The sequence below is a fragment of the Rhinolophus ferrumequinum genome, chromosome 2 (assembly GCF_004115265.2).
Source record: "Rhinolophus ferrumequinum isolate MPI-CBG mRhiFer1 chromosome 2, mRhiFer1_v1.p, whole genome shotgun sequence".
NCBI classification, from domain to species: Eukaryota; Metazoa; Chordata; class Mammalia; order Chiroptera; family Rhinolophidae; genus Rhinolophus; species Rhinolophus ferrumequinum.
Window position 1 is genome coordinate 98,533,271 of NC_046285.1, and position 25,614 is coordinate 98,558,884.

A 25,614-nucleotide genomic window follows, 5' to 3' on the forward strand; every position below is an offset into this window, starting at 1 on the left:
GAGATTAGTGGCCATCTGGGCTGTTATATGTCCAGTACCTTCTCCTTTTCTTGGGAAAAGTGCTCCACCCTCCTCCCCAACCCCAGGTGGGGCTTCCCATCTCGAAGGTCTTATCTCACTCCTTCCCCATCCCAGAGGTGGTCTGTGCCCTAGCTCTGATAGTCTTAGCTTCCTGGCCATCCCTGGAGCTTTTTAATGCCAACGCTTGGAGGGAGCGTCCTCTGCCCACCCTTTCCTCTTGAATCACGATCGCAGAGCTGTCGTCAGGCGTGTCCCCAGCCACGTGGAACAGCCTGGCCTGACACTGACCCTCAGAGAGAAGATACGAGGTGGAGGCTGAAAGTAACAGCTGCATCCCCACTTCCATATCTCTTTCCTGTTCTGTGAGCTCCCCTCACAGCACCCCATAAACCCCACTGGTGTCGAAGCTAGTTAGAACCAGGTTTCTGTCACTTACTGCCAAGAGTCCTGACTAACACACAGATTTCAGCCTAGAATCTTGGTCTCTGGACCCTGAGTACAGTGGGGTCTGCACCAGATTGTTGAAATATAACTTCATACATTTGATAGTGCCTTGTATTTCTCAAAATACAGGTCTTTAAAAGAGGCTAACTCTGGTGAATAGCAATATCATGTAAGGGAAGTATATATTTCCAGTATAAAATTCTTAAGTCAGTCCCTCACTTTCTTTCCAAGCACTTCCTTGTGTCTCTCTTAGGTCTTTCCATTTTTCTAATGCAAGCAGAAGAAGGTCTCAATTAGGGAACACTAGCTTTTTAACACCTGTACCAAACACCTATAAATCTCCCTTTTAACTCAGAGGGTGTTCTCTAAACTCCACACATACTGATCACAAAGTGAGGGCTGTGACTTCTGAATCTGGAATTATACTAGTGAGACCTCAAGTCAAATTACGTATCTTTTGAGAGATTTGAGGAAATGCTGCACCCATCGTAGAAGTATTGGATGATACAGTATAAGAATATTCACAGAGAATGAAATTAAATAACTAAGAAATGTAAACGGTGGGGTTGGGGAAGGTAAGAGGCATAAGCCATCAATCCAGAAAGTCCAACATCTAACTTATAATAGGTGGCTCTCAAACAGACAGGAAAGACAAAATAACAAAGGAGAAGAAATAGTCAAAGAAATACTACAATATAATTTCTCAGAGCTAAAAGATATGACTCTTCAGATGCCAAGGATGTACCAACTGCCCAGGACAAAGAATGAAATAATCTCACATCAAGACTTAGCATTGTAAAATAGCACAACTCTGACCTTCAGAGAAAATTCCAAAGTTTCAAATAAGAGGAAAAAAGGTGCGAGAATCAGAGTGGCATTAGATTTCTCATCAGTATCTCAACTTAAGAAGCTGGAAAGTTCAAAATTCAGGGGTGATATCGTTTCCAGACTAGAATTATATACTCACTCAAGTCATGATCCATGCATGGTTGACATTTTCAGACATAAATAAACTTCAAAAATGTATCTTTAACATATCCTTTCTTCTTTGAAAATGTGCTGCAATAAGAAATGGGAGATGTGACATCACAGTAAAAGAAAAGCAAATGTTTAACATATGAAAAGACACTCTGCCACCCTTATTTTTAAACTATGCTGAAAACCAATAGCTCACCTATCAGTTTGTTAAAATCCAGGAGTTTGACAAGACAATCTGTTGCCCAGGCTATTGCCTCAGAAAACAGGTAGTTGTATATAGTGCTGATAGGTATACAAGATATTATAACCTCTGTGGAAAGGAATTTGGCAATACCTAACCCAATTACATACATGTATGTATCCTTGGATGCAGAATTCTCACGTTCAGGAATCAATCCCAACAATATGACAAAAACAGAAACATAAGACATTGAGCACTGTTGCAGTAGCAAAGACCTAACACAAGCCAAACGTCTCCCGCTGGGAATTGGATGACTAAGTTGTAGTATATCCACACAATGGCAGCATTATGCATCTGTAAAAAAGAAGAACTAGCTCTGCATGTCATGGAGAGATGTCCAGAATAAATTAAGTGATAAAAGCATGGTTTTAAAAAAAAGAGATATAGTTTGCTATTGCACATCTGAAAAGGGGGAGAAGGAAAGACTGAATATACATACATATTTACTTATATTTTTTAAAATTAAAAGATAAACCAAAAGCCCTTTTTAAAAGTAATGATTTGACTGAAAGTAAAAGGAAGGGAGAAGAGAAATAGAATCTAAAGATCTACAAATAAACCTTATTTTATAGATTTAACTTCGGAATCATCTAAATATTTTACATAATTATAAAACAAAATAAATGTTTTAGAAAACAACCTCTAAAAATTGAAATATTTAATATATTTAGTGGGTGGCACAACTCCATAAAAAAGAACTATTTCAAGTGACTTTAAAACATGGATTTTACTACACATATCTTGTAGCATATACGTTAAGGACAAAAAAGAAAAAAGAAACTGTCCCCCTCATAAAAGATCTTAAATTGTTTTCAGTAATCATGTTCTTGTTGATATTGACATTGTTATTCTGAAACTGTCTGTGTATTAAATGTTGAATAATTATGTTAGTATCATGGGGAATAGGATTTTAAGTTCTGGAGAAAAAAAGGATACAGCAAAGAAAGATAAGGTTAAGTAATAACTATGGCTGTGATGTAAAATTGGAAGTATCAATATGAACTCGTGATGCTTTTCATTTAAAAAAAATAAATATTTCCTGGGGTGACCGGCTGGCTCAGTTGGTTAGAACATGGTGCTGATAACCGAGGTTGCTGGTTTGATCCCTGCATGGGCCACTCTGAGGTACGTCTCCTTAAGAAAAAATAAAAAATAAATAAATAAATAAATAAATAAATATTCCCAAGCTCTCCACATTGAATAAGCCTGAACATTATAACCAACACTGTAGCAATAAGCATACTTTGCATCCAGATTACGATAGCTAAACACCATTTCCTGCTAAAAGAAACCAGGATTCCTTTGAGAAATGGATGAATTTGATGTCTGGGGCAAGAAACATACAAAAGGAGCTTGGAACAACTTGTCATTCCAGAGAGCGAGGTAGTTAGAAAAAAACAAAACAAAACAAACTGCTAATGAAACCCACATCAAGAGGCTCTCCCTGTCCAAATATAAGGTAATTTGCAGGTCAGTCAAGATAATAGCTGCAACGGATGGGAACACATCAAATAGGTTTAAATGCATGAGTTCAAGGATTTTTAAAAAATTTTTCGTGTCAGAAAATGCTAGAAAACCTAATCATTATTTTGAAAACTGGCAACAAACAAACACATAAAGTAAATCAAACATTTATTTTCCAGTGATGTGAACTGTACCTCGGGTAACCGAATAGTTTAGGAAGGAAGCGTTTTGTTTGTTTTCTTTTTAGAAGTACAGCAGCTAATAAAAAGAGGAAGGAATGATGGAGTAAGATGGTCACCATTTTTTACAAAGCGACATGCATTGAAGGATCTCAGCAACGCTCGTCACTGGCTGGTCATGTCACAAAAAATAGAGACAACCAGACATTACGTGCCTCTTGAAGGAAGGACAACGCACCGCTCTGAGGTATTCTTGCCAAAAATATTGAACTGAAATCTGATTCAACCTCTAGACGTAACTTCACTTTCCAGGAAATACAAGGCCTGGGGAACTTGGCTGCCATCACCAGGGGATCCAGCTGGCAAATTCTTCGGGGCAAATGACCCATTTCCTCAGCAAATAAATGACAAGTTCAAAAAAAATAATAAAATAAAATAAGAAGGAGAGAAACCTATACATTTAACAAAACTTCAGTCATAACAACCAATTGCAATGCATGTATCTTATTTGCTCCTGATTTGAGCAAATTAATTATTAAAAGGAATAAAGAAATGATGAGACAAAGAGGGAAAATTTGAACATTGGCTAGATAGTTAATACAATTAAATAATTAGTAATAATTTTTAGGTGGGATAATAGTATTATGGTTTTGTTTTTTTTTAAAATCCTCCTTCAGAGATACATACTGAAATATTTGCAGATAAAATGATATATTTAGAATTTGCTTCACAGTGTCCAGAATGGGGGGGAGTGAATGGGGATGTAGATAAAAGTAAATTCGCTACAACTTGATCATTGTTCAAGTAGAGTGGGGTTACACGGAGTTTCATTATATTCTCACTGTTTTTGCAAATGTTTGAAATTGTCAATGATAAAAATTTTATTTTTGAAACAGCCATGCAAAGTTTCCATTTACTCTGTTATATACCTATGCTTGTTTCAATATTAAAATGTAACTTTTACCCAAAAAAAGGTTGACAAAAATGGACACTCCAGATAGAAGTGCTGTATTTATCTGAAGGATTTGTATACCCACAACACAACATTGTTTGCCCTATGTGGTGGGCTCAAAAATAGCCCCCCAGAACATCGACACCCTAATCCCTGGAACCTGTGAATGTTACTTTATGTGGCAACAGGAACTTTGCAGATATGACTAAATTAAGGATTTTGAAATGGAGAGATTATCCTGGATTATGTGGGTGGGCCCAATGTAATCATAAGTATCTTTATAAGAAGTAGGAACAGACAGATTTGACTACAGAAGAAGAAGGTCATGTGACAATGGAATTAAGGAGTGGGGGAAAGGCCATGTGATGCAGGACCACAAGCCAAGGAGCGAGGACAGCCTCCAGAAGCTGGGAAAAGCAAGGGAACGGCTTCTCCCCCAGCGCTACCAGAAGGAACCAGCCCTGGCAGCCCCCTAATATTAGTCCCTTATAACTCATTTTGATCTTCTGACTTCCAGGACTGTAAAATAATAAATCTGTGTTGTTTGAAGCCACCAATTCTATGATCATTTGCTGCGGCAGCCACAGGACACTAATACACCTGTTTGCAGATCCCAGTACTGAGCAGAGCGTGGAGGCTGCCCCAGCCGCCTGCATCCCAGCTTTCTGCCTGGAAAATGGGGCTGCCAACACCTACAGCAGAGTACTGTGGGAATGACGTAAAGAGCAGCACATAGCGGCTCGCTCAGGTCATTGTTCAGTAAATGTTTGTTTTCCTCCCTTTCTAGGTTTCTCCTTTCTACCTTGCCCCCTCTACTCAATCTGTAGTCACAATGACAGCTAACGAGTGTGCACATTTCCTGTAAAAGAAAACACCCCAGAAAAAAAACAAAAACAAAAAAAACTTCACCTTCAAGCTTTGGGTTATAAATTAAAGCGGGAAGAAAAACAATGCTTACGGTCAAGGTCTGCGAGGTATTGGTTAATATAAATATGTCATTATTAGCTCAGAGAGCTGACCTTCATGGGAGTAGTCTTACTAATGTCAAAAGAGACATTTTTTAAATTTGTTTTTCTACCAGGGAACTTTCATGGGTATTTTGTCAAGATTATTATCAGACCAATAAATTCATTTTAACAATCAGTTATTTGTCAGGCAGAAGTGAAAATTCCAAACAAATGGAATTAAATTATGTTCAATTGGAAAATGTAACATGGAAGAGAGGAAGGGAGGGAGGGAGGGAGGGAGGGAGGGAGGGAAGAAAGGAGGAAGGAAGGAAGGAAGGAAGGAAGGAAGGAAGGAAGGAAGGAAGGAAAGAAGGAAGGAAGGAAGGAATGATGGTTAACCTTATGTGTCAACTCCATTGGAATACACGTGCCCAGATACCAGGTTAAACACGACTTCTGGGTGTGTCTGTGAGGGTGTTTCCAGAAGAGGTTAGTATTTGAATCCGTGGACTGAGTAAAGCAGATGGCCCTCCCCAGCGTGGATGGGCATCATTCAATTTATTGAGTCCCTGAGTGGAACAAAAACGTCCAACTCGCTGTCTGCGTGACTCCTTGAGCTGGAACATTGGTATTGTCCCACCTGGTTCTCAGACCTTCAGGCTCAGACTGGAGTCTATACCACTGGCTCTCTGGCTCGGGCCTTCAAACGACACCACTGGTTTCTCCAGGTCTCTGGCCTGTAGACAGCAGACTGTGGGACGTCTCAGCTTCCATAATTACATGAGTCAATTCCTTGTAATAATATTCGTGTGTGTGTGTGTGTGTGTGTGTGTGTGTGTGTACACACATGTGCATGGGTGTGGGCACATGCTGGAGGATGATGATGGGAGCTGGAGGTTAGGAAAATGTTTACTAAAGGTCCTCCAAGAAGGGCAGACAGGGAGCTGGAGAACATGAATAGGTGAAGGCAAAAGGGATTCATTTGCATCCAAGGTTGGCGTTATACACAGGAAGTGATCGAATGGATTAAGAGACAGGGGGCGAAAGTAGCGATAGAAGAGAAGATGGGCACGATGGAGAGTGAGAAATGAGAAAAGAAGAATGGTGCGATAGGAAGAAAGGCCGCATTTGCTGGCAGGTGACAAAAACAGCTTCTATTAATGAGTGGCTTCTATGGACAACGTGCTGCTGTAAGTACTGTACCTGGATGTTCACCCCACCCTGGGAAACACAGGTGATGGTCATGCCCCTTTCACAGATGAGGAAAACCAGCTGCAGAGGTGAAGTCACCTGTCTAGGTCCACCCTCCTGGTACAGACAGCATTCAAAGACTCCATGCTTGTGCCCCGTCCACTCTACTGCCCTTTAACTGAGTACACCTGGGAGGCACGTGCACAGGTGGAGCGTGTTTGCAAGCGGACATTTTGCCCATTTTGGAAGACCAGGAGCTTGTTTCTCCCTTTCTAATCAACTGCGCTGCCTCCGTGGTTCAGGGAGAGCGGTCCCTGCAGAACGCTGCAGGCACAGTGGGGCTGCGTGTACAGGATCAAAGCCAGCAGAGAGCCTGTCTACACTGTCCACACCCATCTTTGCTCTGACAGCGTAGGCATGCATCAACAATACTGGGAAGTTGGTATATGGGAGGCAAGGCCCCATGATTCCGTGTGTTTTAATTTCATAACTAATTCTCAAAGGCTAAGTCCTACTACTCCCGTCACATGTAGTCTTACTCATTCCAAATATTTGAAATATTCCTCTTAATTGCGTCTGTGGCTCTAAGAAAAATGAGTGTATAACTTGGAGACATGCCCTACAGAAAGCCAGAAGAATCCTCGTCACACTTGTCATTAGCCAAGGGCTGGGTGAACCCTGGGGCCCTATTACCCAAGAGCTCAATCCATGTGGGATCTTGGCCCAGACAAACAGCCTCGTCCGTCTGACCAAATGCAGCTGACTGGTTGATTCTTGGAGGCTTAAAGGCTGGGAGGCGTACTCAACTGGGGCGAGGGGTTCCTTGGGTTTAATGAATTAGCTGTGTGTACATGAGCGAGGTTCCAAGTTCAGGGCCGACATCACTCAGTTTCTGCCCTCAGATAATGAAGTTAAGCCAGTGATTTGCTGGTTGCTTAATGGCACCAAGTACCGCCTTAATGTAAGCCCAGGGCACGGTCAGCCCTTCGTTTTGGTATCATTACCTTTTTAAGTATTTAAGGCAAAAAGTGATTGTCCTTTCTAGCCCTGTTCAGCAGCTTGTCTTTCAAGGGACCCCGGATATCTGTTTTCCTCGCTACACAGAAGAGCAACCTAGAGCTGCCCTGGATACACAGTCTCCAGCCTTGTAGCTCTGTTTGTTTTGGAGTTTTATCAAGAAGGGCAGGATGGAGAGCTCTACTTGCGTGCTGAGGAGATCAGGCACACGCCCCGACCTTTCTCCCAGCCAATGGCTCTCACATGTGGGCAGGCCTTGAGCCTGGAGACCCACAGACACACTTAGATGATTTTACGGAAATCATTCGGCCAGCCTACTCCGATGCACTGCCTCCCAGCGCCACAGACATGGCCAACAGGACCAACGCCTCCTCCCTGTACTACAGCTACGAGTACTACATGGATTACCTGGACCTCATTCCCGTGGATGAGAAGAAGCTGACAGCCAACAAACGTGAGTCCTGACCTGGGGAGGCCAGCCAGGCACAGGCTGGGGGCTTGGTCCAAATGACTTTCTCTCCATTCACGTCCTGACTCCTCCAACAGCTGTCACAGTGAAGCGGAACATGACCCTGCACTGGGAGATACAAATGAACGGGGGTAAAATGGTATCTGTTATCTGCTATCTTAAGTTTAGAACCAACCTCCTAAGAGCCAAGATACTCTGGGAGCAGACAGACACTCTATCTGCTTTTAAAATAGGTTTCTTGGTAGAGTTTCATTTACCTGGATTCCAAACACTGAGGTGAGTTTCTTTACACTCTTGATTTCGGGTTTTCTGTTGCCTGTGTGCCGATTTGGGAGAGAGTTATTTTCTCGTTCCCCTAAGATGTATGACTTAATAATTTCTATTAAAATACCAGCCGACGTTTAATCTTCATGGTCTCAGGAAGGACACCCCAGATGAGTTAACATCCTTTCGCTCATCTTCCTTCCCGTCTTTATCTCTTGGGTAACATGGTACTTTGTGAACAGTCTTCTCTGATTATTCCAACTGCTCGGTCAAGATAATTAACAAGTTACCTGAGGAAATGAGCACAAAAAACAAAAACAAGGTCTCGGCACTGCGAACCCATCTTCTGCCTATCTTGGAGTCTCAAGTTCCTTTGTTATTTCACTACAGCCACACCATGTGTCTGTCAAAAAGTAAATGCAGTAACTAGAAGGAATGGGATGCTTTTCATATGAAAAGATAGTCTGTTCTACACCAACTCAGAACTGAAATCCATTTAGATGTTACTATGTAATAAAAGGGGCAGAGCCCTGGCAGAGCCCTAGGGTGTCTTGTCAGGAAGTGTTCCCGTTTTCAGTTCCATTTACAATTTCCAGAAGTTAAGTGCAGGCGCCCGTCTGTGTCTGCTGAGGACTTACATGTCCCCAGCACCATACTAAAGCTTTTGGGAGTTCAATAGGTTTGGAGTGTGTTTTTTTTTTTTTTTTTTTGATGCAAGGTATATAATCATGAAATCAAAATGCAGATTTTTGCACACACAGCTCACAATAAGGAAGACAAATAATAATAGCGAGAAGTTGGTAGGGTTGAAATAAAAGCATACTCATATGTATTGTCCAAAGTTCAGAACTTCAGAATGCATACTGGTCTGGTTAAAATGTAGATTTGCGTTCAGAAAAGTCTTTTTTAAATTAACACAAATTAAATTCTGGGTCCGCCTCTGACACTGACATCCTCTTGTGTGCCAGACATCCTGCTCTGTCATAACCTGGGCTCCAAAGCTTTTCCTCGCTGCTTTGAGTTGGGAACTGTTTGCAACGTTAGAATTGTATTAGGTTGGTGCAAAAGTAATTGTGGTTTAAAAGGTTAAAAATAATTGCAAAAACTGCAATTACTTTTGCACCAACCTAATAGAACGCATAATCTCAACCTTTGTCCCCACCCTTACCCACAGACAACTTCCCTTTCCAGGAAAAGTGGCTGATGTTCTCTCTAAATTGGGTGTAAGGTTTGAGAAGATGTTCTTTCTTGTAGATGTGAACTAGAGTTGCAAGTTTACAGCCTGGTGAGTGCAGAAACGAAGTCAAATAAGACACACCTCCCCAAAATCCCAAACCCAGTAAAGACCGTCTCAGTGAGGAAACTTGCCAAAGAGGCCAGTTGCTCCCCTACCCCAAAACACCTGACATGTCCGGGTTTTTTAACATTCACAGAGAGAGGTCAGTTGCTGGATCCCCCCTGTGAAGAGTAAACATCTATTGGTATTTTAATAGAAATCATTCAAGTTATCTATCTTAGGGGATGGACAAAATAACTGTCTTCCAAATCTGCATACAGACAATGGAAAACATGAAAACTACAATTTGAAGAAACTCACCCAACTTATTGGAACCCAAACAAATTAAATTCTATTGAAAATCCATTGTGAAAGAATATTGTTTCAAAAGTGTCTTAGTTCCTTAGAAAGTTAATTCCAAATTTATTACAGAGGGTATCAGATACCATTTTTCAGCCAAACGCATAGATGCTGAGAGGTCTTTGACACCCACAGAGAGAAGTAGGTGCATCTCTGGCCTCCTTTATTCCTGTTTGTATCCCAGATGTCCCAGGCTTCAAGTCTCATCTGAATTTAATTTCTGTTTTCTCTGGAAAAGGAGTTTGGGGTTAGACAAATACTCTCTCCCCAAGGTGTTTAAGCCCTGAATAGGTAGCCGTCTCATTTTTTCTGGGGAGCCAACTGGGACTATGTAGAGGGCAGATGCACGCACTCCAGAGCCAGTTGGCTGGAATTCACACCTGAGCTCGGCCAGGGACATGACGACCTGAATGAGCTTGGGCAGGTAAGTTCCCGAGGCCAGGCCTTCATCAGGAGGAGGAAATTGGAACCGTCTCTCACTGGGAGAAGTGTTACAAACGTGGGGCAGTCTTTAATTCACCATAAACAAGAAAAATATGGCAGGTGGCCCTCTGTGCTCCACCGATAAATAAAACAGGAGGGGGAGCAAAGAACTGGGGCCCAAGGAAGGATGGCAACCTTGACTAGGGTGGTGAGTGAAGACCTCCCCAAGGTGCCTGTGAGGAGGGAGAGATGAGCCTTGAGGAAGTCTCAGGGAGCCTTCCAGACAGCAAGGGCTCTGAGGCAGGGGGTGCCTGGTGTATTCCGGGAACGAGAAAGACATTGCAGTGACTATTTCCTTATCGTTTTGGAAACGACCTTGGAAATATCTTTTTCTCTTAAAATGGAAACCACTTCATTAGTTCATACGTCAACACAACCCATCCGTCAACAAGTAAAAAAAATAAAAATACGGGCCCGTGACATGAAAAGGCAGTATAAAAAGAGGAAGCTCAAGTGGCCAGTGAACAGGAGAAAATGCTCAACTTCACAAGTAATCAGGGAAAGGCACTGGGGAAGAACAATGAGACGCCATCTCACACCCACAGCATCCGCAAATGTAAAAAGATTGATATTGGAAGCGGTGGGGTAGGAAGTAGAGAAATCGGAGCTGTCAGATGCTGCTGAGGGGATGAAAATTACTTGACAAGGACCAGAAACGTTGAAGATGCTGACATGGCAACAGGAGTATGTGGGGTCCTGAGACCCAGAGAAGTTGAGTGATGTGCTCAAGGGGAGCCCAGCAAGGTATTCGCAGAGCTGGGGCTTGGACTCCAGGCGCCAATGTGCCAGGACTCCCCAGGACACTGTCGTGAGCAGTGGGCAGACTCTCAGGAGGATGTGTCATCCAGCAGAGCAGAAACCTTTGCTGTGTTGCTCTCTCTATCCCACCTCCTGAATAGTGCCTGGCACATAGTAGGCACACATAAGTCTTTGTGGAATGAATGAATAAATAACCTGATGGGAGGTAGGCAGCTCTTGTGTGCATTATGCATTTTCACGATGAATATCTGTGTCAGTCATCAATTTATTCCTCTCAGTTCTGAATGCACCCTTCAAAACATGTTCTGTGATAAATGATGGGATTTCTCTAAAGTGAGCCCGGTGTAAAGCTTTCCCAGGACAGGGCTCTGAGTGGCACTGCAGGACGCCTGGGTTGGGTGGGGGGCCCGCAGGGGGATATGAGGACGTCTGGTGGGCCCGGCCTAGTGCCTGATCCAGAACATGGTCCCTTTGAGATCTTGCAGCCTCTGTGTGGCAATAACTTCTCTGCAGCCATCTCAACCTGCAAACCAAAACCCCTGTCCATGTGGCAAGTGTGGGGAGGGCGTTACAAGCTGAGCAGTGGCTCCTCCACAGGCGCCTGCCGGCAGGACCCCACCACCAGCTGTTGGTCACTTCCTTCCTGCCGGTACTCTGGAAAGCTGTCCGTGTTTTTTCCAGCTGCTTCAACTCAGCCCTGGCTAAACTAGCCAACATCTCTGCTATCTGGTGGCCAAACCACACCTTCTCCAAGATGTGAACCCCTTCCGAGTTTGTCCTTCCTTGGATTTTGGGGGCTGGATAGTATCCCCTTTCCCTAAATTCCGAGGTTGAAGCCCTAATCCCCAAGACCTCAGAAGGGACTGTATTTGGAGATAGGGCTTCATAGAGATCATTAAGGTAAAACAAGTGCATACAGATGGGCCCTAATCCAATATGCTGGTGTCCTTATAAGAAGAGGAGATTAGGACACACACACACAGAGGGACGGCCACGTGAGGACACAGGGGGAAGGCGGCCATCTACAAGCCCAGGAGAGAGGCCTCAAGAGAAACGGACCCTGCCAACTCTCTGGACTTCTGGCCTCCAGGACCTTGAGGAAATAAATGTCTGTTGTTTAAGCCACCCAGCGTGTGGGACTTTGTCATGGCAGCCTGTCTTAGTCCATGTGGGCTGCTATAACAAAATACCACAGACGGGTGGCTTATAAACAACAGAAATGTATTTCTCCCCGTCTGCAGGACGGGAAGTCCAAGATCAATGCAGCAGCACACTGCCATTTTTGTGAAGGTCCTCTTCCTGGAATAGCTGGTGCCTTCCCGCTGTGACCTCATAGGGTGGGAGTGGCGAGGGGAGCTGTCCCTGGCCTCTTAAAAGGACACTAATCCCATCCAAGCAGTCTCCACTCTCGTGACCTACGTAAGCACCTTCAAAAGGCCCTAATACCATCACACTGGGCATTAGGATGTAACATATGAATTTGGTTGGGGTGGGGGGGACACAGATATTCAGACCATAGCACAGCCTGAGCAAACTAATACACCCGGGTCCTCTCCCTCAGCTCAAGGATACCTCATAGAGTTTCCTTATATCTTATACTCTTTTGTCGTATTTAATAATTCTTCATATTAAGTTTCCCTATTTAGCCTACAGTGTGATTTCATCTCCTGACTGGGCCTAGCCTGCTACAATATCCTTCCAGTCTTTTTTCTTCTGCATCTGTTTAAATGCACAAACAGCTGCATTGAAAGAGCAAGTTCATAGAGTGCACTCAGAAAGCGGCTCTAATTTGTCTCCAATGGCCCCTGCCAACCTGCGTATTGGTGCGGACTCTTTCCGTGCCTCTGGGTGAAAGTTTGAGCAGGGTCTCCTACTTTCACTGTTCAGTCTTAGATTTTTAAAAATGTCTACCAGTCACTTTAGGTCTAATTCCATGAAATAAATTTTGAACATGTTTAAAAACAAACAACCTATGAACTTCTTTAAAAGTCAGAATTTCCTCTTTCCCCAACTTGAGGGCAGGAGTGCTTCTCCTTTCTTTGTTCTGCTGGCAGCTTTCTCCCCTAGCCACCTGCCCCATGTTGGTTTGTGACATGTCTTCATTGGAGCACAAGGAACAGGAGGTGAAGGCTGGCACTGGTCTGGGCGTGGAGGTGTCCTCTGTCAGGGCAGTGAGTCAAACTGGCTCTTTCTCTCCTGGTGGGGTGCGTTTTGAGACACCCCCACCCCCAGAGGTGTTGCTCTCTTCTGCTGGCCTCAGAGGATGCCCCCAGGGCCCTGTTCTCAGAGGCTGACCCCACCTGGACTGGTTCTGTTGTAGGCCCACTCCCCTCTAGGCCCTGCTCACGCACATGGTCCCTTTAGGCCAGCTCCAGGTTGACACTGAGCCGGCACCCTCCCTTAGTCCCTCTGCTGGGCCTTTGACAACATACAGCCTTACCCCTCAACAGCTGGCGCTTGTTTTCTGTAGTGAACAGTGTCAGGCAGTGTCAATGGTAGGTGGTCTCAGGGATGCTCTGTCACACTGTGTCATAGTTGGGATAAGGTAACCAACAGTCTGGATGAGGATGAACAGAGGTCATTCCACTAAAAGCAGGGGACCTTCTTTGCTGACAAAGTCAATTTTCTCTCCCCATCAGTTCGTCTGGGTTGGATCTCCTCCCCAGTCGGACAAACCAGGAAGCATCATATCCCAGCTCTCTGCAGTGGGCACATCAAAGACAGAAAGATCCTGGGAATGGATCTGTGAGCTGGACGCTTTAGGGTGAAACAAGGAGGCAAAGCTCTTGCTCTCACCTCTTCTCACTAGAAGGTCGTCTGCGGCCCCTAGTTGAAATATGGCAGGTCAGGCTGGGTTCAAGTCTTGTGTCACCTAGAGAAGGAGACAAAATAGAGAGAAAAATACCCGGGGCTCATGTGTTAACTGTACAAGTGTTAACTGTACAAGTGGGAAGGATTTTAAGATTTTTGTGTTCACGCCCACACACTGGAATTTATTCCATTGTGGTTGGGCGGAAAATTGGAAACATCTAGGGGTTTACATATGTTTTTAGGCAGCATTCAGTGAGCAGCTAATCGAAGGCTGTGAGTTGCCCTTTCTCAGGGATGGCTTGAAATCTGGTGTGATTTTGTTTCAGAGACTTGACAAGGATTTTTACCCTTGTAATTTTCGTATGTGGCTTCTATTTCCTAGAAAGGTTAAGAATCTCCCCACCATTGTCAAGTGGTGGAAAATGCAGATCAGTTTCCTCAGATCCTGCTGGAACTGTCTGATTATATGTGTAATCTTTTAATTGTCCCCTTTTCAGAGGGTAAGCTTAGGAGAAAACAAGCCCCATCTTCCAATCTTACGGTGGCAAGAATCTTCCAATCTTCCTCTAATATGATGAGTCTCCCGACAGTGGTCTAATGTTCCCTTGCAGGAAATAGCAAGGTGGATTGACTTCCCTGGGTAGTTCCTGGCTTTCATGTTGTGTGTCATTTACCTTTCTGGTTAATATGTCTTCTTTCTTTAATCATGGCTTGGTAAGAATCTGTCATGGCCCATATTGACTTCTGCTGCCGCACCGCCTGTGGCAGCTTCAATAAGACGGCAGTCTATGTATCTGCTGCTCTGAGAGCTGGGAGAGGAAATACAGAAACACACCACTAATCAATCTGTTCTCTGAACACACTACAGAGAATTCAGTGTAAAGATTGAACAAAGGACCTATATAACTCTTATCTCTCATTCCAGAGTAATCAATTTCAGGTTACAACTTTAACTGTGACTTCTAACACTTCAGCAAATGGTCAGTCCCGTGGGCATGACATAGCAGTAAAAGTAATTTTTCAACAAAGCTAAGAAAATGTTTGCCTTGAACAAAGTTCCCATCAAGGGAGCCCCACAGGGAGGTGCTACACTTGGAAGATTCCGTTATTGCTGAAAAACTGCTTGGAACTCTTCTGTCGGAACTGACTTTGGTAGCCACAAAACAGTCTAGGAAATAGCTAAGGTGATAAACTGTGTGTATCTCTGAGGGTGGATTTTCTTTTGGGAAATAGTTAAAAATCACAAAGAAACCAATTGGGTGAATGAAATTCAGCTGGTAAACACCACGTGGGTATCAAAAATCAAATACAACCTCTTAAAGTAGCAAAATTGGTGTGTGTGTGTGTGTGTGTGTGTGTGTTGTGTGTCCTTGAAGGTAATTCTAAAAGAAAAATTTATAAATATTCATGAATGTTTGATAAGTGTTTATAAATGTTAGATCAATATATTTATTTTAGGAACATTGATTTGATTCTATTGTAGAGAAAGGATGATTATTTTGAAGGTCAGCCTTCATTTGGATTTGTAGGTTTTGGAACACTCATTTAAAAAGGTACTTTGTTTACTGATTCGATAAAGAAAATTGGCTACAATTAACAGGGAGTACCAGATGAAACAGAAGTTGATTTCTCTCCCATGTACAAGTCTGCAGAATGGGGTTGTGGGTTGGCTCCACGGACTCCTCACGATCCAGAGTCATTTCAGCTCATTGCTCTGCCATCACTGGGACATTGTCCCTCATCTTCATGTTCCAAGCCATGCTCTAGCCGCCACATCCATGTTCTGGGCAGTAAAATCTGGTACGAAAATAAGAAGGAACACAAAGTCATAGAAACTAGCAGTCTCTGCAAGAAGACTCCAAGAAACTGTCCTGTAATGGTTCCACACTCTCATCTCATTGGCCTGTCACATGGTCGGACCTAGTTGAAAAGGAGGCTGGGAAATGTAGTCTTCGTCCCAGGCAGCCATGAGCCCAGCCAAAGGTAGAGGTTCTATTAGTAAGGAAGTGCATGAAAGCAATTATTACAATTGACAACTAGCAGTCTATGCCACTGGTACCTTACTTATATCTTACATTTTTGTAAGCTTGAAGGACACAGTGATATCACTTGCCACAAATCCTCTTAAGAGAAATAATAATTTTAGTTCTATTTATATATCATTTTGCAACCATTAAACAAGGAACTATGCCACGTGTATCATACATACGTATTATTTTATTTAATCTGTAGTAGTCTATATAATATATACTATTATCCTCATTTAACAGATGAGGAAACAGATGTAGAAATGCAAAAACCCCAGATTGTCTTGAGATCACATAGCTAGGAAATGGCTGAGTAGAATTTAAACTGAAAACCACGCACCTCCAGAGCCTTGGCCCATAACCCTGTTGTTAGCTCCCAAGAAGGTGAGAATCGTGGGTTTAATGTACTAGGACTCTGGGACTCAAATGTGAATGGCATTTGGAAGAATGCTAAAACTGAGGCTTAGCAGTTTTTACTCAACAAAATGGAGGTGCCTACTATGAGTTGGGAGTATTTTAATTAGGTTAGTTTGCTAACTCCAAGTTCGGATGAGAAGTTCCCAATGTGACATGATGCCCAACTCATGCCATCCAGAGTCTTTTCCTGTCAATCCACTGTGGATGCCTCATTCCCCTCTTTCTGTCAGTATGGACCGGAAAAGGAAGGAAAGAAACAAGGGACAGAGGGAAGGAGAAAAAGGAAGGGAGGAGAAGGAAGTAAATGACGGAAGGAATGGGGAAGGGAAGAAAAGGAAAGGAGAGGGGATGAAAGGGATGTTTTCCTGGCTGCACCAGGGTCACTGTCCAGCCAGCCTGGTGCTTCTCGTTGTGAAAACAAGCCCACGGATGTTTAAACATTCCCAACACTGAGGAATGACAGCTCTTGCCCTTGGACAAAATGTTCTGTTCAAGCACTTAGGCTGACCCTTCAGTAGGAAGAAGGAAAAGAACTCTCTTTTCTTGGCTGCCTTTTTCAACAGAACACGATGAAAGAGAATTTAATACACAAAACAGCTACTGATAGCCCTTTGGTCTGACAAAATTTAAATTTCACTTGTCTGGAGAACTCTGTTCTGTGAACAGTGTTATCTCATTTCCTGCTCAGTGTCTAGGGATAAGGACCAAGGGCAGGAGCCTAAAAGTGTGAGCCTGGGAGAAGCTGGACAGCTGGAGGGACGGGAGTTCTCAACCACTCAATTTTTGAAGCTATTCCTTAGAGGTTCTGACAGGAGTTATTCCGGCTCTAAAGACCTCAAATCCTGCATTATTTTTATGAAGGAAAAAGAGCATTCGTGTCTGCAGAAATCCAAAAATTCCCCGACAGAAAAAAAATCCCAAACCAAGTTTTCTGAAAGCATATGTACTCTCATGTTTTGACGGTTGCAAAGTAATGACTCTGGGATAGAGATGAACTGAAGCAGGTATTGTAGAATTATGCACAGCGAACAGGCAGGAAGGCTGAGAGGCCCAGACTTCTTTGAAAAGTCCTTAGCTTAGGACGGACGGTAACAACCTCATTGCGTACATCCTAGGAGCCCAGAAGTTCCCCTTAAACAGGTCAATGCTCTAGAGGGCCACCATCAGTTCCTCAGCTCAGGCACAGAAAGGAGGAAGGATGTGAGAGCCAGCCAGCCTGGGATCCTTGCTGTCCTTGCCTCTCTGGAGTGTGCATGCCCAGTTGCTGGTACATGACGAGGCAGTGGGGGCTCTGATTCCTTTCGGAGCCACTGTATCTCTGCCTTATACCCTGTGTTTGATGCGGCCAGGGTCTAAGATCAACTCCTGTGAGTCCTCAGTGTCTCCCTCCACCTGTCTTGGGCCATAGAGCACAGAGGTGACACTCTATTCAAATGCCATTATTTACCACGCAGGTAACTCAGAAATCTCTAACATCCCATTCATTCATTCATCCAGTTGTTCATTGGGTCCTTCATTTGTTCACTCACTCATAAACATCTTTTTGTTTGACCAGAACACAGGATACATGAGGCAAGGTAGGGCTAGCATAGGAAGCACTGCAGGAGTTCAGAGGAGGATGGTGGGGCGGGGAGAGTGCAGGTGAAAGGCGCCAGTCATTTCCGGGGTGCTAGGTGGGCCCCCTCTGAATTCTTGAAAGTCACTAGCAGAGCCTGGCTCACGTAGGTGCTGAATAAATACCTGTTGGTTACCATCCTTCTGCAGCCTCCTTTGGTCACACACAGGTGTCCAGCATATCCCCATTGGGCCATCTTGTCCTGGGGTCACGAGTGTGCCTGGGATAAGACACCTGCAGACATTAATTGGGAGCCTAGCGCTCTGTGCCCAGAGCCAGAGTCAACCACCAAGAAACAGTGCCCTATTGCAAAGGTTTCCTAGCGACTTGCTGAATGTTCCTGAATCGCAGCACTGGAGAATGGCACCTTCTGACCTGCCAGGTTCTACCCAGGGCCCAGAAGAAGCTAAGCGTGTTTCCTGGGCAGCCCCTGCCCCTTCAGTCTCCAGCCACAAATACAGCCACAGTGGTGACTGCAAAAGCGCCTTTTCCTCCTGCCACTGCACCCCAGCTGGGCCTGTCCAGCTGTAAGGGAGGGACCGAGCTGGCTGACCAGGGCGGGTCTCAGTTAACAATCCCACAGTGGGAAGGGGTCACTCTGGCTCTGTGCTCTAGAGCAATCTGTCATGCTCACAGCCTCCTTCTAAGGCGCTAACTCTTGGGGTCTCTGGAGCTGCCCTGAATGGGGCTGGTCACCAAAGCCCCTGCAGCCCTCACAGGGGTGGGGAAGCCATCCTGTCACACAAACTGCCCACAGCCCTTCCTTCTGCCTCCCAGGGAGAAAGGAAGGAGGGGAAACCCATTTTCTGAGCAGCAGTAGCAGCCAAAAAAGCAAATCCATGGGTGCCACTTGATTGTATTTACTGCTTTTCCCTCGACGGACAATCACTCTAAACTGACCCAGTAGCTAGTTGCTCTGGGAAAAGTCACTTCCTGCTGCCCGGTTCCCTCTCAAGGTTATTGTTTAAGGGAAATCTTCCCAAGGGCTCCAGCCGAGAGGCTGGAAGAGGAGAGGACGCCTATACTGGGCCTCTTTCCACAGCACTGGGGGCCCTGATTTCCCTCCCAGTTGGTTTCTGTGACATGACACTGACACTGAGATGCACCTCTCCCTCCCGCAGATTCGATTGTCATTGCCTTCTGGCTGAGCCTGGCTGCTTTTGTGGTGCTTCTCTTCCTCATCCTGCTCTACATGTCCTGCTCAGGCTCCCTGCACGGGAGGTAAGTCAGGGGGGTGTGGGGATGTAGGGAACTCCGTGGCTAAACAGTGCGGGATCCTGTGTCCATGCAAGGGAGCACTGTTTGGCCATAAAAGAGGAATGAAGCACTGACCCATGCCACAACATAGCTAAACTCAAAAACATTGTGCTGAGTGAAAGAAGCCAGGCACAAAAGGCACATCGTGTATGGTTCTATTGATATGAAATATCTAGAAGAGGAAAATCCATAGAGACAGAAAACAGATTAGCTGTCGCTAATAGGTATCATCTTTTTGGGATGATAAAAATATTTTAAAATAGATTGTGGTGATGGTTGGATAACTCTGAATATACTAAAGCTCATCCAACTTTACATTTTGTGAACTTTACTGTATGCACGCGTATAATATATCTCAATTAAGCTGTTGAAAACGATAAAGCCAAAATGAGCTCATATGCCTGTTAGGTCTTGCCAGTCAGCTCCCCAGACAAATGGGACCCTAACTTAGTGACCCACGGCCACCCTCTCTTACTCAGTGCCTGCTGTTGGCCTGAGTGGTAAAATCTCTAGGAGCTCCAAGTAGTAATTCGAGCCTCGCTTGCTATCTGTTAATTCTGTGCTAGATGAATGGCCCCCCACACCCAGTTTTCCCTTCTAGCTCAATCTGTACCCCATAGCTACTGCTGTCCTAATGACTTCCCACGGCAGACCCTATGACGCCTCTCTCCCTGCCATAGCGGACAGGACCAGGGGTAGGCAAGGGACCCAAAGAGCGCCCGTCCATGGCTGAAACGTGTGTCCTGGCAGAAGAGCTGGGGCCAGGGAGCACTGAGGGGTCCTGGACACCATTAGGGACCAAGAACCTTGGGGAATAGAAACCATGTGTCAGCTTCGGAAGCTGATAGCAAAGAGATGAGCAAAGCTGTTCTGAGACAGAGGGAGGGGTAACCAGAGAGGACGGCCCCCTACGCGATGGGGTCCCCGGCCGGTTCCAGTGAGGCCCTGTGGATGTGTGCATGTGCAGACCTCCCTCGAGGGAGTTTCTTCTGCCCTCCGTCACCCCCACCCACCCTGCCCATAGCCTCTTATCCATCAGTTCACACTCACCAGGTCACTTATGGTTCCCTTTGGTCACACATGGGGGGCAGGGACCAGCTTTAGAACAACAAAGAAATCCATCCTTTTCTTCCAGTGTTTAGAACTCACATTGAAGTCAAGCGGATTTTTACCCCCAAGAGCTACCTGGGGGACAAACTAATGAAATCACCTTTCTCTTCCGCTCTTTTGAGGTGACTTATAGCAAGCCCTGTGCTAGGGACAGTTTGCAAGATTGGTCAGTTATCCTCCCAGTGGAAAGTTCTCCAGTCCGGTGGGCCCACGGGTGGCCGTGGAGGAGAGGTCTTGTGCATCTTCTGGGCTACCAGCTGACAGGACAAATCCCGACTGGCCACGTGGCTCCCTAAAGAAAACGCCCTCCAGGCACTTGGCAGCAGATGTGAAATGCTCAGGGCAGCAAATGGGTCCCTAGGAAGATTTAGGAAAAGAGAATGCCAAGGCGTTCCCTGAGGAGTTGCTCTTTCCATCCATGCTAGAAAAGAAAAAAAAAAAAAGAAAAATGAGAAATGATCATGCTAGCGCCCACTGAAAGGAGGGCTCTGCTCCCTGGGGCCGCCTTCCTGGCCTCTTCGTTCACGTAGCACTACAACCACATGGGAACTGGTCCTCTAGCTTAGACAGCTATCAGCACATCACCTCATTTGATCCTAAGGACACCTGAGGCAATCATTGTCCTGTTTCTTTGATGAAACTGAAGGCAGACAGGTGGGACATGGTGGCCGTCTCAGCCCGGTGGCTGTCTACTGCCCCCAGCACCCTGAGTGCAGGAGAGGCCATCCAGGAGGGTGGTTTGCTGGCTAAGGGACAAGTTGGCTTGAGGTGTGGATACAAGATGAGCTGTACTCAAATCTGTGGATGGACAGAAGCTCAACCTGCCCCCCTCCCCAAACGTAAATGGACATACGAGGGAGAAGTGACCTTGAGGGGAAGATCTGAGGTATGGGTCACCATCGATCACTTCCTCTTTCCTCCCATTTTTCCACAGTGGTGACCTTTGTGAGCTGGGCTGGCTCTCCCTGGGGACCGTTCCCCTGGCACAGGAGCTCTCACTCCATGGCACCTTCCTAAGTACGGGCTTTGGACAGGCAGGAGGGGGCAACAGGAAAACCCCCAGAAAGGACTGTGCTCCAGTGGCCTGATGTCTGCCCCCGTGTGCTCTGTCCGTAGGAACAACGGCCACCATCACCCCACATGCTCCTGGAGTCATGGCCTCCATCTCCCCCTCTGCATCCGGAGGTTCCTGCGGCGTCACAGGGCCCCTGGGGCCACCCCGCAGGCTTCACCAAGCTCAGTCAAGGAGCCAGGCAGCACAGCACGTGGCCCCCATCATCCGCTGCAGGAGGGCCCCTGCACTTCACCCCCCACCCCGTCCCACCCCCAGGCCCAGCCTGCTCTCCCCGGGGAACTGGCCCTCGACGGGGACCCACATGCCATCAGCTGATGTCAGCAACAAGCCCAGGGAGCCTCCCCTTGGAGACAGAACCTCTCGAATGCAGAACTGACACCAGCAAACCATGGCCATTGCCGAGTGAGCCGGTAAACGCAAATCATCCTGCACACACCTGTGCCCTCTGGAAGCCTGTTTACACGTTGCAGGAAGTGCAACAAGGTGAAGAATGACTCTACAGGAGGCACACACTTTGCCATTTATCCAAGGCTTGCAATAGCCCATCCAGCACAGAGAAGTAGCCCCGAACATTGCAGATCTTACTTAGTGCACTTACCTCTTTACTTACTACCTATGTTCACTTTGGGAAAGGTAGAGAAATAAAATATACATAAGATGAAGAAATATTCACTCACTAATCTTTACTATGCTACTTTTAGCTTCAACTATTACTGCTGTGGTGTTCTATCGAGCTTGAGTTCACTTGGCTGATCTTTTTGAGGACATCCGGGGAGGGCCTGAGAAGTCCCACCCACCCCCCACTGATGCCCACTGTTACCAAAATGGGACAGTGTGTGTCCTGCCAGGCCAGCAGACTGCGGTCAAGGGACCCATGTCACACTTCTGACCTCCCCAGAGCCTTTCCAAGACAGAGCCAAGGACGCATCTCCCCTGGAGGGAGCAGCCAGGCTCAGCAGGCATGGCCTAAGCCCAAGGGGAAGAGTCTGCCTCCAAATGCTGCCGCTCGGCATCTTTAAGCTGGTAGGAAGGGTCCCATCCTGGATGTGACTTCATGTGACTTCTGATCTGAGACCTGGTCCTTTAGTGCCCAACAGCCTGACCCTGGCAGGCAGGCACCAGAGCACAGAAAAATAATTCCCCAAGGTGAGCGCCGGGTTTGGCCCCACCGGACTCGGGGGCAGTGCGTTAGGAGAAAGCGAGGGGAGACTGAGCTCCAGAAAAGAGGGAGAGAAAGGAACAAGTGGCCTTTCTAGCTTGAATCCACCTGTAGGACTCCAACTTCAAAAGGGAAGAGGAGAGGGGAGGTGACTGCTTCCAGACAACGAGCCCTATCTGTGGTAAGGGGCTTAGATGAAGACTTATTCTTGCCTTGGTTAAAAATATTGTTAAAAGCAACAGAAAAGAGTCCGAAGAATACTGGAGGTACAAAAACGTGCAATGCTGAAGCCGAAACCAAGCCATTCTCAGTACTGTGTATATTATACGGGCAAATAAACAGCCACCTCCCAGGCGGCAGACAGGGAATGCCACTGCCTGACACGTGACGACGGCCGAGCAGACCCTGGGGGCCACGGTGTGCAGGAGGCAGGTGGGTACAGGCACAGCTTTAAATGAGCAGACTAGAACTTTATCTGTGAAACCCATGACATTTCATATTCCATATTTGTCAGCTATAACACCAATTAATATGGGAATCGTACAAGTCAAATCCTGACGTCTAAAATACAGGTTTCTGTGGAATAAAAAATAGCCTTTAACATCAGTGAAACACAGAAACCTAACAAAAATAGACATTTATTCATAAGTTATAAAATTCAAAATCCCCTCTGAAACACAATTTAAAAAAATACAGGCTGCCTTCTAAAAGCAGAAGTCAAATCAATTTTATAGTTTAAGGATTTGATATAACATTCTTTTATTTAATAAAATAACTAACAAACACTGGCAGGTGCTTATTAATTTAAAAAGTTATCCAAAGCTTTGTTGTGATTTCATATAGAAAGGAAACCTTCCACAACTCTCACCATGCTCTCTTTATCTAATACATTTTTGGACATATTGGCTTTAATATCCACAAATCTGTTAAGCGCTCAGGCATGTTACCTCAATTTGAGGTATTTCCTTTAAACAACAAACCCCTGAGAGGAAGGGTCAGCCTGACTGAACACTGGATGGGCCTGGTGGCCCCGAAGGACCCGACCCCCACTGTCACTCTGACCACTTCTGCATACAGTCCCTTGAGCTTATTTATTGGTCAATTAAATAAAGGCAACTTTTCTTGTCAGGAAACCGAGTCAATGCACACAGCGTGTCCTGTGCATGCACCGGCCAGCAGGGCAGCACGTGTCGGGGGCAGGGCGGCGATGTCCCTGCAGAGCACGACGACGGCCTCCTGGTCGCCACTGAACGCCTCCTCTGCAGCGTCACAGATCATCTGGACGTGGGTTACGAGGGTGTCTGGCTGCTGGGCGCCCAGCCAGATGTCCTTAATGTACAGAGACACCAGGAAAGCCGCGGCAGCTGAGGAAGGGGACAACAGAGCCGTCAGGACGCCACTCCATGCAGCTGGAAAGCAGGTCATCCCGCCCACACACAGGGGGACCCGGAGCTTTGCTACATGCCTAAGGGAACTGGGCCGCGTCCGTGTGGCAACCCGAGGTGAGCAAGTGGAAAAAACAAATAATTTTGCCTTGGCTTAATTTTTGGGTAATCTTCTTTGCTCCTTTTTAAATTTTTTTATTCAATGAATGTAAAAACGGTTACCACAAGCCAAGTCTCTCCTGGTTCTGACCACCATGGCCAGAACCAGAACTGAAGTTTGAGAAGAGCTTCACGGAATCGTTTCACATCATTTCCTCAAAGGCACTGGCGAGGAAGTTTTACAGGCAAAGAGTCAATTCTCTGACCGCAGCCAGATGACAAAACAGGTCACCCTGCTACCAGGTGAGCTCAACTGCCTAGGCTGCCGGCCGGTCCCTGCTCCCCGCTCCCCTCAGGTCCCCCAATGAGAGGGACAATGCCAGATGGAGGAAGCCACATGGTCACAGCCTCCCCGTGTTCTCTTACAGCCTTTTAAAGCCTTTGCTATTCATTCATTCGTGTATTCAAACCTTTATTAAGCTAAATACCAAGCACATAAATTGTGTGCTTGTGTGTACATATGTATGCATGTGTGCACGTACACATATGCACACACATTTGCACACAAGTATTCATCTGGCCACGATGGGGAGCATCATTGTACATCTGGGAATGGCTGAAACCTAGGAGCCACTGCCCTGCAGGGGGTGGGATCCCCAGTGGGACACGAGGGAGGTTCTGAGCTGAGCATCCTCCTCCATTGTAAACACGGCCGTCACCAAAGGTTTTGCCAGACCTCCTCTCCCTTCACAGTCAGGGTCCAGTGGCCAGCTCTCCACGATCCTCAGAAGTGTGGTGAGAGGCCACCTGAACACTTAACCAGGAGCACCCGAGAGGCTCTAAGGAACAGAGGTTGCCCCCCACCCAGCCCACACCTGCCCCAAACCGGGGACCGGCATTACCTCGCGTGGCTTCATCCTTCTCGTTCAGGGAACAGAGGCAGAGTGTCTCGACTGCTGGGTGGAAGGGGCTCCCCGGGGGGCCCAGGGCCGCTATGAGCTGCAGCATGACTGTGTTGAACAGGCAGGCCACCCTCTGCGCAGGCTCCAGCAGCGCCTCGGCTCCGCAGAGCTGGCTGTACAGCTTAAATATGCCACTCTTCACGGTGCTGTCCTTGAGAAGGTCGGCCACGAGCACCGACTGAGGCAAAATGTAACTCTTAAGCCAGTCAAGGAGTCCTGGCGCCTCTGGCCTGCCGAGTGGCCGCTCAGCCACTGACCGCAGCACCCAGCGGACCACCAGGGAGGCGACGGCATTCACAAGGCCCAGTGCATCGCTCTTGGGGGCGGCCCCATCCACGGGCTCCTGAGCGGGGTCAGGGCTGGGGAACACTGGCCCCCAGTGGGTCACTATGGACCTCAGGAGGCCCCTGCACGTCTCAAGGCTGGACGCCTGCAGCTCAGGCTCGGCCACCTCCTCTGCCTCCCCAGGCCACCTCTTCCGGCCCCGTGGGCCTTTGGCTCGGCCTGGCATGATGGACTTGTTCTTATCCTTGAGCATTTCTGTTATACACACAGAGAGAAGCTGGGGGTGAGAATGGAGTCCCTCCTCCCCACACAGACCCGGGAGGTGGGGCGTGGGGGGGCGGGGTGGACAGCTGCCAGGCACCGAGCG

At 46.4% G+C, this 25,614-nt stretch overlaps 2 protein-coding genes across 3 annotated transcripts in view; one reads left to right on the forward strand and one right to left on the reverse strand.

Annotated features, from left to right (window-relative positions):
* The first annotated feature begins 7,524 nt into the window (after positions 1-7,524).
* On the forward strand, positions 7,525-23,740 carry MRAP (melanocortin 2 receptor accessory protein). Its single transcript, XM_033133308.1, is given in 5 exon segments — positions 7,525-7,888; positions 19,037-19,136; positions 21,399-21,597; positions 21,599-22,948; positions 23,646-23,740. Coding segments are annotated over 4 exon segments (645 nt in total). The 5' UTR covers positions 7,525-7,677; the 3' UTR covers positions 21,734-22,948; positions 23,646-23,740.
* The window catches only part of URB1 (URB1 ribosome biogenesis homolog), a 65,758-nt gene continuing 63,115 nt past the window's right edge, over positions 22,972-25,614 (reverse strand). For both annotated transcript variants that reach the window (XM_033133307.1, XM_033133306.1), the window contains exons 38-39: positions 24,903-25,502; positions 22,972-23,880 (exon numbers count right to left, since the gene is read on the reverse strand). In XM_033133307.1, coding sequence (XP_032989198.1) covers positions 23,642-23,880; positions 24,903-25,502 — 839 coding nt within the window. In that variant the 3' untranslated portion in view covers positions 22,972-23,641. The remainder of the gene's footprint in view (positions 23,881-24,902; positions 25,503-25,614) is intronic.